This window comes from Acinonyx jubatus, chromosome E2, assembly GCF_027475565.1.
Source record: "Acinonyx jubatus isolate Ajub_Pintada_27869175 chromosome E2, VMU_Ajub_asm_v1.0, whole genome shotgun sequence".
NCBI classification, from domain to species: Eukaryota; Metazoa; Chordata; class Mammalia; order Carnivora; family Felidae; genus Acinonyx; species Acinonyx jubatus.
The window spans coordinates 18,868,274-18,883,577 of NC_069396.1; the positions used below are offsets into that span (position 1 = coordinate 18,868,274).

Sequence of the window (15,304 nt, forward strand, 5' to 3'; positions counted from 1 at the left end):
TCCTGAAGGGAGCACAGGCTGACAGAGGTCATTATTATCTCCCATGCAGCATTCCACACCCGCACTCCCCTGTAGCCTGCCTGCTACCTCGGCACTTCAGGATGTAGTTGACAGTGCGGTCGTTGATAGCTTCCTCGCTGGGGTCGATGTCCTGCAAGGCCTTGTTCCCCACACCCATGGACACCATCTCAGCCATGCGAACCTCTGGGTGGAGAGTGAGCATAGGTGGGGCCTCTCTGGACATCAGCCTTGCCCTTAGGGCTCTGTGTCTACCACCCCCTTGAGTAAGTCCTTCCTGTACATCCATACCCAGCATATTAGCCATCCTGTGCACTGAGCCCTTCTGGTGCCATATTCTCCTCCCAACAATCCTGGGGACAGGTGTCATACTCAGGTTAACACTGTGTCCACAGTCGGGGACAGTGACAGCGGGACTGCCTGACTTTGAAGTTCCTTTCCTACACTGGCTGCTGCTGTTGGACCTCCCTGCTCCCAAGCATTCCCAGGTCCCTAGGCCCTGTATGGGGCCCTGTGGGACATAAGCTCTCCAGGAAGGGGACCGTTGGATGAAATAGGGGCAGGGACCCACCCTTGTTGTAGATGGCCTGCCTCCAGAGCAGACGAGAAATGTCAGCTGTCCAAGCCTGCTTGGTGGCCAAGCTGGCAGCCTGCAGCACAAAGGTGTCCCTGGCCTTGCAACGGCGGAACCAGATCTCAAACCGCAGGTTGTTATCCCCACAGCACTCAGTGAGGCCCAAGTCTGCCGTCTGTGTGGCCAGGAGAGGGGCTTGGTGAGGCCAGAGGGGGTGAGGGTAGGGCAGGGAGCATAGGAGGGGTCGAGTGGGCCTACCTTGAAGGAACGCTTGTAGGCGTATGTGTCGATGCCCGTGGGTCCTCGGCGAGGCTTGCTGAAGAGCAGTAGCTCCTCAAAGAGGAAAACACGGCGCAAGGATTTACGGCGCCCAGCACGTACCATGAACTCATCCTGTCGCACCAGCTGACCCTGTTCCTTCAGGTTAACCTGCCAAGGTGGGGCCCAGTGAGTGCCCAGCCTCTCCTGCCCCCTCTCTTCACACCCACCGCACCTGCCCACCATGGCCTGGCATGACTCACATCACAGCCCTGGATGGCGTCCATAGCTAGCAGGTCATTGCCATGTCGCAACTGGAAACGCACAAGGCTCTGGGCAGCCCGCAGGGCACTCAGCTCCTGCACAGCACCCCCGCAGGCCCTTGCCAGTTCCTGCAGCAGCAATGCATACTTGCTCATACGCTGGATGGGCTTCAGCAGGTAGGAAGCCAAGTCCAGGTGGTCCCCCAGTGCTTGCTGCTTGTCCTGGCAGGTGGGTAGGAGACCATCAGGTGGCTTCAAGGTACTTACTTCCTCCATCCCCTCCTCCCCTAGTCTCAGGCTCATCTACCTTGAAGAAGGAATGACCGAAGCTGGTCATCAGGGCATCAGAGCGAGGTTTATTCTTGCTGTAGAGTGCGTACATCCCAAACTGCAACCTCTGTGAGGACACACAGATCAGTCCAGGTGCAAGGGGGCCAGATACCCTCAGCGTGAGAGGACCAAAATGCCAACAAACAACTCCCCGGGAAGATTCCCCCTGCAGATCCAGTCTGCCTGGCTTTGAATGAGGGGTAACCTGGAAAGAACAGGCACTGTGCCGAATGGGGCTTGCCCACAGGGCCTCTGCTCCTCCCATTGTCTTGGACCACCACTCTGGGCTCCCTCACCTTGGACTACTCCTTCTCTTGCTCACTACACTCAGCCACTTTGACCTGTCTTTTCCTTAACCACTGAGCCTCTTCCCTGCCCCAAAGCTTTACACTTGATCTTTCCTCTGGATAGAACGCTCTGAGTCCAGCCCCTCCCCTGGCCTCAGCCTCTCAAAGAGGCCTCTAACTGCCCCACCCCCCAACCCCACTACTAAATCATGATCATGTATATATCCTGATTATTTTCTTCCTGACCCCAACTACCATCTGGAATTACCTTTTTTACTTTTGTCTCCTCTACTAAACGTGATTACCTACAGGGACAGGGACCTTACTGGTCTTGCTCATACCTATACCCAGCACAGACCCTGGCACCAGGCATGTGCTAAGATCTCTTTATCGAGCGTGGCAGAATCAGGTAGGGGCTGTGTGACCTGTGGGCTTACATGGCGCAGGAACGCATAGGCTACCCGGGGAGGGTGCTGGGTACAGGCCTCCAGCTCACGCAGGAAGAAATGACAATGGAAGTCCCGCAGCTTCTCCAGGTTGCCAAAGAGGTGGGCACGCTGGCCACGGAGGCCCTGGGGCACATCGGGGCGATCCAGCTCAGGGAAGTAGTTCTCCACGGTGTAATCAAGAGCTCGGACATACTCCCGCTCCGTAGCCACCATCTCTGCTAATACCAGCTGGAGCCTACCAGACAGGTGGAGTCAAGATTCAAGACATCTCTCCTGCCACTGCCCTCCCTGCCCTGCCCTCTGCCTGCACCTGTTGGGGTTCCTGGGGTCAGAACTGCCTGGTGGAAGCATGGTAGGGGATGACCCTGGCTGGGCACCACCTTCAGCGTCTGGTCCATGGGAAGCAGCCACAATAGCCGCATGGTGGCAGTGGTGGGCAGGCTCTCTGAGACTCTGCCCCAGATTCTGATCGAGGCTATATGCCTTCCTCAGGGGAGGGGTGGCAGATGCAGCAGGGAAACGGCTGACACACAGGCTAGCTGTGCTGCCCGTTGTGGTCGTCATCAGTGGTGGCTTCAGTGCAGCCTCTAGCTTCTGGTCCAGGGCCAGCCAGGTGTCCTGGCATCGTGCCCAGGCCCAGCGGCACTCCTGGCGAATGCCCTCGGAGCCCAACCTTGTGGCCAGAGCCCACATCTTTTGGAAGTGGGCAGGAGGCAAGTCAGGGTGCTTGGTCCAATGCAGCTGCAGCCGTTGCAGCACGACCCCTGGGCGTTCCTGCTCCAGCTCTGCCAACACCCTCTGCCCCTCCTCAGCCCATGTCGAGGCCTGTAACACCAAGGCCAGAGAGGCACTGAAGGCAGAGCCCACCAAAACCATTGAGCCTTCTCTTCTACCCACTCCCCCAACCCCACAGAATGATGGCTCAGGCCACACCCCCAGTGGTTGAATTTTGGGGCCAGACCAAAGACAAGGAAAGAGAAGAGGCAGGATGTCCTGAAAGAGCTCAGGCTGTGGTAAAGCCAGGAAGCCACCCCTCCATCCCCACTGACCACCTGGAGCCAGGGACAGGACACCGCACCTACCTGCTTGAAAAAATGCAACAGCCTCTGAGCATCTGCCAGCCGCTGCCGCCGCTGGGCCAAAGCCCTGGAGAAGTCAGTCAGCTGGGCTTGCAGGGCCAGAAAGTGGGCCCCAGCAGCGCCCAGCTCAGCAGCCTCCCAGCCAGCCAGTGGCTGCAGAAACCTCTCCCCTCGCCGGACCTGCTCCTGGAGACAAAGACCGGGCTTAGCAAATCTGGGCCATGGTCTAGCCCCTGAGCAGTCCTTTCCACAGATATCTACACGTCATTGTCGAGTCTTCCTTGTGACTGAAGACCCTCCCCCCACACCCCCATCCACTCCCCTGTCTCTGTGCCTCTCTACACAAACTTCCTGGAGGAATTATTCTCCTCGGTATCAGATATCACTGTTTCTTCACCTCATCAGCCTAGTGCAACCTCACTGCCACCTCCATCCCCAGCAATTGTCAGGCTTCATCTGACCATTGCTCAGCAGCCTCCAATCCTCTCTCTTACAGCTCCCCGACTCCTCCCCACTCACCCTATTCTCCTCCTGCTCCCCATCCCTCACCAGAGCCATTCAACACTGGTGTTCCTGAACAGAGTCCACACTTTCTCTCCTCAGGCAATCTTATGTGACCGTCAAATATCATCCACACACCTATGTCCACCAAGTGACCCTGTATGGCCAGGTCTTTCTTCTGAGTTCCAGGCCAATCCCCATGGGTCTCAGTCCCTTATGGTCATCTCCAGAGCACACCCAAGACTGGACTGATGAATCCCTTGCCTCAGAAGGCCCTTGTCTCCTGGTCGCTCTCTCAGAAGAGACGTCCACTCACCCCTACAACCTCCCTCTCCTTCTTTTTTTGCTTTTTAATTTTATTTGAGAAAGAGACAGCACACATGTGCAAGCATGGGAGGGGGGTGAAGGGGGAGAGAGAGAGAGAGAGAGAGAGAGAGAGAGAGAGAGAATCCCCAGCAGGGTCCACATAATGCAGTGCTCGATCCCACAACCCTGGGATCACGACCTGAGCCAAAATCAAGAGTCAGACGCTGAACAAACTGTGCCACCCAGGCACCTCTTCCCTCTCCTACTTACCCCACATAGCAAATCCCGGCAATTTCTAAAATCAGTCTCCTCTGCCACCATCTGGCTAGAGAAAGCATCATTCCTACTGGGCCATTAAAATGCCTCTGTGGACTCTACATGTCAGTCCTTCAAATCACTGTCTAACCAAAAACTAAGATAATGTTTGTAGAACATGGATCTGATTGTGACTTTTCCACTTAAATTTTATACTGCTACGGGACCCAGCAATCTGGCCACTGTTTTTCCAGCTTCATTTTACCTCATCTTATTTCACTCTCTCTCCTTCTACTGCCCTGCATTTCAACCTCACTATCCTTCTTATGGCTCCTCAGGCAAGCCGTGCTCCTTCCTGCCACAGAACCTTTGCACATGCTCTTTGTTCCCTCAGCTGGGAATGTCTCTCAACCCCAATCCCTCTTTCTCCTGGTTAACCTATTCTTCAGCTCTCATCTCAAAAGTCAGTATCTCAAGAAAACTAGACCAACACCCCTTCTGGGTCAGGTCTTTTTTTTTTTTTAATTTTTTTTTTACGTTTATTTTTGAGACAGAAGGAGACAGACCATGAACGGGGGAGGGTCAGAGAGAGAGGGAGACATAGAATCCGATGTAGGCACCAGGCTCTGAGCTGTCAGCAGAGCCTGACGTGGGGCTCGAACTCACGGACCGTGAGATCATGACCTGAGCCGAAGTCGGACGCTTAACCGACTGAGCCACCCAGGCGCCCCTCAGGTCTTTTGTAATAAACTCAGAACCACCTACGTTCTTTCCGGAGCTTTTGCCTCAGTTTGCAATCACACATACGTGGCTCTGAACCTTTGACTACAATTGATGTCTGCTGGATTGTAAATTCCAAGAGAGAAATGGATAGATTTGTTCCCACCCATCCTGCATTCCTAGTCCCTAGCAAACTGACCCAATACCTAGGGAATAAACAAGTAACCAAACTCACCTGAGCAACCTGGTCCAGCTCCTGAAAAGGGCCTTGGGCCTGGAGCAGCATGTCCAGTGAGGGCTCCCTTAGCTCCTCAAGTGCTGGCCAGCCCACCTGCTGTAGCCATACTTCAATCTGGAGGGGCACAAACAGGGAAAAGAATGCTGCTGTGGGGTGAAGGTCATGCGTGAGATCAGAGGCAGGGCCCATCTGAGCAGATAGTTCCCACCTGGTGCAGCCTGCCCTCCTGGGCCTCCAGAGTCTGGACCAACTCTAGTGCCTGTACTCGCCGGTTGCTCTGCAGGGTCAGTTGGTGTAGCAGTCCATCTACACGGCCATAGAGCTCATCAACTTCATCCACTGCTGGCCTGGTACAGGGTACATGGTCTTACGACTCCTATTAGATGCCTTGTTTCACTCCACCCTGTCCTGGGACCACAATCCTGGCTCGTTCTGAGCCAGCCAGCTGAGTCCTTGGCATGAAATATGGTGGGCTGGGGCAAGAGCGGGGATCTGAGTTTGCGTCTACCTGTAGTCTGGGCTCAGGGTCACCTCTGGGACCTCTTGCTTCAACCATGCCAGCTCCAACCCCCCCTGGAACTGTAGCCATGCTAGCCAGGGTGAGTCTAGCACGTGCTGCATCAGGACTTGTGTCTGCTGGAGCAGCCGACCAACTTCCTATGATTAAGGGCAACAGTCAGTGGAGGTGAGCATCGGAGAAAAGGAGGAAGATAGGGAGCATCTGGAGAAGTGTTGAGGGGATACTCACCCCAGACTCCATGGGCTGGGGCACAGCCTTCATGCTCTCAATGGCCTCCTGGAGCAAGGCACAAACCACCTGGAAGCTTTGCAGTAGGGCTTCCAGACGCTGTGAACAAGGGTAGGCATGACCAGAGTAGTGCAGTGCTGGTCCCAGGCATCCTGGATCCCAGACCACGGCAGCCAGCTTTGCACTGCTCAAACCAACCCAGGAGAGACTCCTCTGCTGGCCAGGTTGCCTGCCACCCACCCTATGCCCTGACCCACTGCACTGACCATCCGGAAGTCCAGCCAGGTCTGGTGGCAGTAAGGCAGGCCTCCTCCCATTGAAGCTGGCAACCGAGAAGTGGAGATGTAGGTCAGCAGGCTCTGATGAGAGGGCAGCTGCTGCAGCTGCAAGAAAAGACGGTGTAATGGCTCCTGCCTGGTGGGAAAGCATCCCACCTCCACCCCTAGCCAAAATGGCTCAGTACCTGCAGCCTGGGAGGAACCTCCTCTGGCATCTTTCCCACCAGCAGCACCTGGTATACTGACCCTGGGGCTGCTTCCTGCAAGGAATTTGAGTTTAGCCATGTCCCCAACCCTATTTATTTTTTTTTTCAACGTTTATTTATTTTTGGAACAGAGAGAGACAGAGCATGAACGGGGGAGGGGCAGAGAGAGAGGGAGACACAGAATCGGAAACAGGCTCCAGGCTCTGAGCCATCAGCCCAGAGCCTGACGCGGGGCTCGAACTCACGGACCGCGAGATCGTGACCTGGCTGAAGTCGGACGCTTAACCGACTGCGCCACCCAGGCGCCCCTCCCCAACCCTATTTAAAAGGAATGGCTGAAGGCAGGGGAAGATACAACCCTGTACTCACTTGTAGTTGGCTGAGCCCCCAGAAGAGAGAAGAACTTGGGGAACAAACTCGGGCATCCACCAGCACGGTCAATCCCAGGGCCTGTACTTCAGGCCTAAAGAGGCAGACTTCAGTTAAGTATCTAATTCCCCAACCTTGCCACCTCCTGGCTCCAGCTCCCCCCAACCTCCTCTCTATAACCTGGGAATGCTTCGCAGGTAGAGCAGGAGGCGGATAAGTTCATGGCTATTGCACTTGGGGTAGAGCCAGGCTGGGCTATGGGCACACAGAAGCAGCACTGCCCGGCCTTCTACATCCCGAGTCCCTGTGGGGAGAAGACAATGAACACCTGCCCAATCAAGTCACCCCACTTCCACTACCTCCAGTCTCTCCCAACTACCTGGTAAGGTAGCCATGCCACTGGCCAGCAGCTCCCAGGAGAGGTCTTGGGCCAGGAGGTAATTAGCAGGCTTAGGGAGGTAAGATCCACTGGGGTCTTGGGAAGGAAAATGGCTTGGGTGTGCATTGGGCACTCACCCAGAGACCCCTCCTCAGACCTGGGCTTCAGCCTGAGTAGGGTCAGAGCCCTCCCCCAGTCTTGGTACCCATCTTTAGGAAGCTCCACTTGACTTCCTTGGCCCAGCCTCCCTTACCTGGCTCCAGTAGTTCTGAAGATGTCTCAGATAAAGGGCCTCCAAGGTCCACAGGATCGCTGTCCAACCCCTCAGGACCCAAGCCAGCTGGCACTAACCTGTCTGGAACTTGGTCTCTTGCCAAGTCTCCCCCTCGACTATCACTCTTGCCCTGTGCGAGACTGAGGTGGGAGGACACTGGACATGGGAGGCTCTCCACTCTAGATAGGGTGGGTTCCTCTAACTGAACTGAGGAACCTCCTAATGTGTCCCCCTGCCCTTCCCCCGGCCCATCTGCAGCCATCGGTCCTAGGGGTGACTGAAGATCCCCAGGCACGGAGCTGCCAAGAAGCCCTTCTCCCTGGGCTGTCCCTGCTGGTGATCTTGGAGGATTAGGGTCCTTAACCTGCACGTGGGGAACAGGTTCCTCCTCATCCCAGGCATCCCTGAAACTGCACACAGCAAACCTCGAGTCAGTGACGTGTCCCTGGGAGTCTGGGGACGTATCCCCAACTTCCAAGGGCCCTTCCATCACCCTCTCCTTAAGAGTAGGCCTGCTCAGGACAATTGGGAGAGGGGCTGGGCCCTCACTGTGAGGCTTCTGCTCGTCCAGGAAATGGATTGAAGATGTTCTGGTAGGGCTCGGTGGGTGACCCAGATAGAAGGCACTAGGCCACAGGAGGGGCCAGTCTTGGTGCCCGGGTAGAGGTATAGCGCAAATGCGCCTGAAGTTCAGGCCTGAAACGACAGAGAATGACAAGGATCTGTCCCCGCGCGTCCGTGCGCACATCAGCCTCAGCCAAGAGCGCCCCCACGCTCGGACGCACACTCACCACCACGCTTGGCCGGCCTATGCATGTGGCACGCTCAAGGCGTGGGCGCGGGGCTGCCTCCTGCTGACGCCCGCCCAACCCGGCCCTGCCTCGCCGCAACACTCGCACACCCCATCCCTCGCCTGTCTTTAGCCCTCACACCCCCGCACGCGGAACCGCGAAGCCGAGAAGCCGCACATCCGAGCCCTCGAACCTTCCACACCGCCATGGACGGCGGGTACAGCGTGACGCCCCGGCGTCCACTGGCGCCGCCTCCTGGCCGCGGGGAGGGAACGCAGGGCGGCGGAAGACCCGGCACCGCGTCGCCCCCTAGGGGCCGGAGGACAGAGATACATCCCACCCCCAGGCCCGACGGCAGCTGCCCGGACTCCAGTGAAAGCACTGAGGTGCGCGGCCCTCGCAGCGTCCTAAGCCCGCCGCCGCCTCCTCCCACCCTCCGGGCCAGGCGGCTTGGCTCCACTCCCACCTTCGGGGCCCGCTTACTTGACTCGACTGCTCTATCGGCCCGGAGGAGCAACGACTACCAGCCCAGCCGTTCCAAGGTGCCCACTCTCCGGACTGCTGGAGAGCGCCAGAAGCGGTCCGCCCGCCGGCAAAAGTGGTGTAGATGCCGGAGGGTGCATGAGTGGGTGCCTGGGCCGGGAGGGTCGAGGGAAAGGGCTTTTGGGAGTGGGGGGAATCTGCTCTTGAATGCACGAAGTATGGGCGGGGGGGGGGGGTGCCCCACTCTCTGTCAGCAAAACTGGGAGCATTCACAACTCACGAGAAGAAAAGTGTGGGCCCAAGATCCCAGGAGTCCCCTGGAAAGAGAAACTTCCTAAGCCCAAACCAGCAGCTTGGGGCTGCTGGGAACCAGTAGGGGTATCTTCATGGAGGGTAGGAGGAAAAGGCCCCTCCTTTGCAGTCCTCAATCTTCTGCCCAGGCCCAGGCCCCAAGACACAGGTTTGTATGATTCCAAGACCAGATGGGGGACTGCTGTCTGGGCTGGAGGGAGGATGGGGGCAGGGAGGCCTCTGGGGTAGGAACTACCCAGGCCTGCCAGAATCCACCAGGCCCAGACCCTCCACTCTGGTGCATTCCTGTCACTTTCACCTACACCCCCTCCCCACAAAGTCCAGCCAAGGAGGCTGGGACTGGGGTCAGGGTCCTGGAGCCAGAGATACTAACCCAGGCCTGCTCTTGCACTTACCTTTTGGGTGAGCTCCAGCAACTCAGTTCTCTTTAAGCCTTACTTGCCTGTAAAAAAAGAAAGTCATTCCTTTTTTTCCCCCTGGGGTTGCCACAGGACTCGGAAAGACCCTCCCATATGTCAATGTCCACTCGCTGCCAGCATTTGGGCTATATTCATGCCCTCCCCATCATTTCACCCTCAGTCAGGGGATCCTGAACTGGTGAAAGTTACCTGGAGACTTGACCTGTGAGATCCCTCCCAGCTCAGAGGTATGAGGTCCCTTTAGGGCATGTGTGCCTGGCCTGACACTCCCCAAAATTTGTGGGAAGATTGTAAGAAGGTAGGCTGTGTGGCCAGAAGAACACACTGTGCCCACAACATCACTTGGTTCCTGGGAGGGGAGGGGGCAGTGGGTACAATGACTTCCTTGGCTCTAAAGCATGAGCCTGGAAGTTGCCGGAGGAGCAAACCAGAGTGTCAGAAGCAGGCACGGTGGGAACAGCATCCTGCCCGCCCCATCCTAGCTGCCACATCAGCCCCCAAAGTCCAGATTCTCAGACCACGTTCCTAGGAGCCTTCTTCATGAGCTGATCTGGCTGCCAGAGGAGCTTTGGAATTGTCCTGCTCCATCCCCAGCTCCCAGCCGGTCCTCTGGTCCCACCCTCCTAGAGCTTTAGTGAGCATCAGGACCAACCTTGGCTCCCTCCCCAACTGTCCCAGGGCCGCCCCATTGAGTCATTGCCTCCTGCTCCCTCCCTCTCCTTCTGTTGCCCACTGTCTGCCCACCTCCAGCCACCAGCCAGGCCTCCTAAGAGCCCTAAGAGCTGGGGAGACCTGCTGGCAGGCACACATACCCCTTCAATACCAGAAGCAGGTAAGAGTCCCCAAGCCACAGGCCATAGCTGACCCCAGCACTGCTGGGCACAGGCAGACAGATTGAGGGTCAGGGTCAGGCCTTAGTTTATTCACTCCACAATACAATGTGCATTGTAGCTACATGAAAACAGTGTTGTCACTTCTGTACTTCCAGCACTTAACATATGGCCTGGCATAGAACAAATGCTTAGGGGCGCCTGAGAGTGGTCACGTTACTCCTGTCCCCATGAGGCTCCCTATCCTTGAGCCAGATGTAAACCAGAGTCACAAATAGATTCAGAGGCTCAGTCTGAAAAGGAAACAGAAAAGGCAGACAGCTGCAGGATGCACAGTCCTAGGATGGCAAAGATATAGATAGAAATGGGGACATACTGAGGCCCAGAGGGGAACACTGGGGGCTGGACCTGGAACAAGCCCAGGCTGCTGACCACAGGAGGCTGTATGGGCTGAGTTTGCAGGACTGAGCAGTGACTCATGGGGCCCATCTCTGTGGCTCTGCTGGCAACAAAAACTACTCACAACAGCTTTTTCCACTGAGATCATAAAATAGGGTTGGACCTCCCTCTCTTGCCCCTTCCCTAGCCTTCCCTCAGCCTCCCATTCTTTGCCAACATGAATCAATCAAAAACAGGAGAGGGGCTATGGGCCTAGTGATAAGAGACCCAAAGTCATTGCACTCACTCCATCCCAAAACTTGCACACTCTCTTAAGTACTGCCCTAGATAGCAAGGGTGACAATATCCCCAAACCTTCCAGATCTCTCTCACTTTGGGCCAAAATAAACTCCAAACTCCATACTGGCCTGAAAAACTCATCTGATCACAAATCTTGTCTGTTTCCTCTATCTGGAAAGCCCATGCCCATCTCCCCTGGTCAAAATCCTTCTTCCTTCAAGGTCTGGATGCAGCTCAGGGTGCCCTGAAGGCCATGTCTGCCATCTTGCCCAGTTAGGTGGTGAACCGCAGACAAGCCCCTGACTTGCTCACTCTCCTACATCCCAGGTGCCTGCCTCTCCCTGGCTGTGTTCACCTGCTTCCTCCCCCTCTATCTCTGACTAACTCTGTCTTCCTGGCTGTCCCACCATCCTTAGTTACCCAGAACCAAGCCAGGAGCCGCCTGTACCCTCTCACCTACACCTTTGGTAGTGTGATTGTGTGAATTTGACTTCTACTACGTTTCTAATCTAGAAATTCTCAAAGGATGTGGTCTCTGTTGTCTCCCTTGAAGGGAGCTGATTAAGATTACAGATTTCTGACGGGTACCTGGGTGGCTCAGTCAGTTGAGCATCTGACTCTTAATTTCAGCTCAGGTCATGACCTCACAGTTTGTAGGTTCAAGCCCTGCATTGGGCTCTGTGCTGATGGTGCAGATCCTGCTTGGGAATCTGTCTCCCTCTCTCTCTGTCCCTCCCCCGCTTCTGCACGCATGCTCTCAAAATAAATAAACTTAAAAAAAAAAGATTACAGATTTCTGGGTCTGCATAGCCTTGCTGAGTCAGAACCTTAGGGCAGGCCCAGGAATCTGCATGTTTGACAGATTCTCAGTGATTGTGATTCTAAAGTCTGAGAATGGCTGCCTGCCCTCTCCAGCGTCTTCATGTCCCCAGGCTGCTTGAACAGATACAGGCCTCCCATCCCCAGCCTTCTTTTCTACCAGTCCATCCTCTACCTGGGGTTTCATTCATTCCATCTGACACCAATTGCGTTTGAGCTCCCAAAAAGCACATTACTGCCCACACCACACTCCAGATCACAATTCTCCCAGACCAACTTTCTGCCACCTCTGAAATTCAGCAGTGTCACCCCTCAAGCCTTTGTGTCCCTGGCTGGTCTCTCCAGAGTACAACACCCACTGCTCCTAGCTTTTTGCCATGTGTGCTCCGGGCGTCCTTTGTTTATGCTGTTCTACCTGGAATGCACCCACCCAGCTTTGCCTATACTGTCTGAATCCCTACACACTCACCCACACTAGCTCCTCCCAAAGCCTTCCCAAATCTCCTCAGGGCCCCACAGCACTTTCCTTGCTCCTTGCCTTGCGATATAAGACCTGTAGTGGCATGGAGTGCCCAGGTGGCTCAAAATACTTCTTGGGGTACCTGGGTGGCTATTGGCTGATTTCAGCCCAGGTCATGATCTCATGGTTTGTGAGATGGGGCTTTGCATTGGGCTCTGTGCTGGCAGCATAGAGCCTGCTTGAGATTCTCTCTCCCTTTCTCTCTGCCCCTCCTGAGCATGTTCTCTCAAAATAAACTTTAAAAAAAAGAACTATAATGGCAAACATTTATGATCCCTTACTGTGGGCCATGCTGTGTACTAGATTCTTTTGTCATTTCATCCTGACAGCAAACTTATAAAATAACTGTTATTCTGTCTTAAAGATGAGGACACTGAGGCTCACAGAGTATATGTAGCATGGCTAAGCTGACATAACTGTCAAGTGGACTGTTTAACTACCAGGCCCTATCACTGCCAAGTATAAATAATGTGAGGGCAAAGCTCAAGTCACTCCTCCTCCCATTTTCCCATTCATAACACAGAAAAAGTAAATGCTTGTTGACTAAATATGTAACCTTCACAGCATCCAGAGTCCTTCAGATGTATAGAAATAGAAAGTAGGTTAGTGATTACCTAGGGCTGGGCAGTAGGGGATGAGGAGTGGCTGCCAATAGGCACAGGGTTTTCTGGGGATAATTAAAATGTTCCAAACTTAGATTGTGATGAGGGTTGCACAACTCATAAATATATTAAAAACCACCAATCTGTATATTTTAAATGGGTAAGTTTTATGGTATATTATATACTATATGTTATATAACTATATGTTATATATATAGCATATGTTATATCTCAATAAAGTCGGGTGTTTTCTTAAAAGTTCTTCAGACACAGTGGAAATTAAATTTGGGACTGCTATTACCTAAGGGTCTCCTTTCTGTTCCTAGATGTTTTTGGACCCCACGCTACCTAATTTGTAGTGTAAACTTACAGGGTAACCAGCTCCCTGGATATTGGCCTCCCATCTGCCATGTGCAGAGTATTTCTGTTTATTTGTCCTACACCTGCCTCCAGGTTTTCAAGGAAGGCTTATCTGGTCCCAGTATGTAGTGGCTGCATCTTTGGGTACCTGGGGATCTATCTTTTGGGGTCTCTTTCCCTGCTGGTCTCCCCATTTTCTGTGACCCTGTGCCCATACAGTGATCCCTGGACTACTACTGCAGGCCCCCTGCTCAGGGGACCATATTGGGAAGGGAGGAAGGAGAAGGGAAGAGGGCCAGCACGCCTAACAGTCCTTCCCAGGATCCCCCTCCATTCTCTATCCTAAAAGCCCCAAGGCAGGCAGTTGCAAGTTTCTGCTTCCCTCACTAGATACCCCAGTTGCTCCCACCCCCACCCCTAGAGCCACCCCCCCCCCCCATGGACACAGGACACCCATCCATCTGAGAGATATTTAATGTGTCTCAGGTTCAAGATACAAGACACAAAGCAGGTATTAACCCCAGGAAAGTTACCTGCCACCCAGTCAGCCCCCTTATTACTTCAGCCAGGCATCCCAGCTCCCAGAGAAGTGGAGTGGTGGTCCTGGAATACCTGGCTTCTTTCCTATTTGGGGAATGTCAAGGTGGTAGTGTCCCAGAGGCCACTATCTCCCCTCCTTAGAAAATATAGACCCAGAGATCTGAAAGTTCCAGACTTGGATGCAGAGCAGCATATCTTCAGAGTGACCCCTGCCAAGAAACAGCCCTGATCTGAAGCCAGGCCCAGCCCTGTGGCCTTGATCCTGTAAAAGAAAGAACTATGGCCCCAATAAATGTCAGCAAAGTGTAGGAGATAAAGCAAGAATTGGACACAGATTCCCACTGCCCCTCAAAAATTGGCTATAGGTAGCTGACCCAACAGGTAACAAAGCCTAAGGTTGAGACCTGCTCCACCTCCCACCCCAGTGCCTCTGAGGACCAGCCCCTCAAGGAGCCTCATTGCCAGGGTACTGTCCTTGAGCTGGTGCTGGGGTGAGTGAAGGGCAGGAAAGGCCAGCATTAGCTGTGGAATGATACCTTGCTTTGGGGGCAGGAACAGCTGCCTAGAGTGACTCCTGGGGGGTCCACTGGGGAAAAAGCATCAGCTTCCCAACTGGGTGGGCCTAGCTCCTAGAAGCTCTGGACTGGGTCTTTAGCCAGGGTAAGGGCCTTAGTGAAAGGGAAGATGGCAGGAATTAGGAGCAGGGAGGGTAGTGAAAGTGTCGCTGTGAGGACCAGCCCAACACCCTTCTGACCTGCCACAAGGAAGCCCAGTTGCTAGTTCAGGCTCCTCTGGCCCCCTGTCAGGCTAAGTGGGCTCCTCTGCCTCTGCCTATTGCCCAGGGAAGACTTCCCATGGGGGATCCAGCCTCCTACTCCTCCTTGAGTCTTGGGCTACAGCCGGCTACCTTTGTTGAACTGGATGCACCAGTGGGAGTTGGCTGTGCCTGGACTAAGATGGGTGCGGTCCTCATATCCCATGAGGGGCTGTAGCTCCTGCTGCTGGGGGATGTCAGCGCTGCTTTCACTGCGAGAGCGGCCAGCTTTGGCCAGACTTGGGGGAAAGGCGAAGCTAGGGCGTGGATCATACGGCAGGTTGAAAGGGTGCTGAGGCTCTTCAGCAGCCAGTGGGCAAGGAGGCAAGCGGGTCACAGTTGGGGCTTGGGTACAGGGTGGGGATGCCAGGCTCTCCAGGGATGAGATGCTTTGGTTCCAGCCTGTCTGCATGTCCACAGGCACAATCTTGGTGGTTTCCGAGGACACGTAGACTGCCAGATCTCCCTGACCACTCTTCCAGGGTAGCTCCTTCTCTGCACAGGTTGGGGAGGGGGGGATGATGCGTGGGCTTGGGCACACCTCAAGGCTCCCTAGGGACAGAGAATACACACGAACTCATTAGTAACACATTGGAATCCTTCT

General features: G+C 54.8%; 2 protein-coding genes across 16 annotated transcripts in view; both read right to left on the minus strand.

Annotated features, from left to right (window-relative positions):
* Positions 1 to 13,744, minus strand: part of PLEKHG4 (pleckstrin homology and RhoGEF domain containing G4) — a 40,728-nt gene extending 26,984 nt beyond the window's left edge. The window contains exons 1-20 of one of the 7 annotated variants that reach the window (XM_053211027.1): positions 9,514 to 13,744; positions 8,082 to 8,228; positions 7,512 to 7,942; positions 7,259 to 7,354; positions 7,060 to 7,183; positions 6,880 to 6,973; positions 6,490 to 6,564; positions 6,293 to 6,409; positions 6,027 to 6,125; positions 5,787 to 5,935; positions 5,487 to 5,625; positions 5,276 to 5,392; positions 3,262 to 3,444; positions 2,490 to 3,004; positions 2,168 to 2,414; positions 1,421 to 1,510; positions 1,114 to 1,335; positions 851 to 1,021; positions 590 to 767; positions 88 to 204 (exon numbers count right to left, since the gene is read on the minus strand). In XM_053211027.1, the coding sequence (XP_053067002.1) occupies positions 88 to 204; positions 590 to 767; positions 851 to 1,021; positions 1,114 to 1,335; positions 1,421 to 1,510; positions 2,168 to 2,414; positions 2,490 to 3,004; positions 3,262 to 3,444; positions 5,276 to 5,392; positions 5,487 to 5,625; positions 5,787 to 5,935; positions 6,027 to 6,125; positions 6,293 to 6,409; positions 6,490 to 6,564; positions 6,880 to 6,973; positions 7,060 to 7,183; positions 7,259 to 7,354; positions 7,512 to 7,794 (3,016 nt within the window). In that variant the 5' untranslated portion in view covers positions 7,795 to 7,942; positions 8,082 to 8,228; positions 9,514 to 13,744. The other 6 variants (XM_053211023.1, XM_053211025.1, XM_027075933.2 and 3 more) reach the window with 6 other exon arrangements.
* A 58-nt stretch (positions 13,745 to 13,802) lies between these two features.
* The window catches only part of SLC9A5 (solute carrier family 9 member A5), a 31,477-nt gene continuing 29,975 nt past the window's right edge, over positions 13,803 to 15,304 (minus strand). For all 9 annotated transcript variants that reach the window (XM_053210424.1, XM_053210426.1, XM_053210422.1 and 6 more), the window contains one exon: positions 13,803 to 15,252. In XM_053210424.1, the coding sequence (XP_053066399.1) occupies positions 14,780 to 15,252 (473 nt within the window). In that variant the 3' untranslated portion in view covers positions 13,803 to 14,779. The remainder of the gene's footprint in view (positions 15,253 to 15,304) is intronic.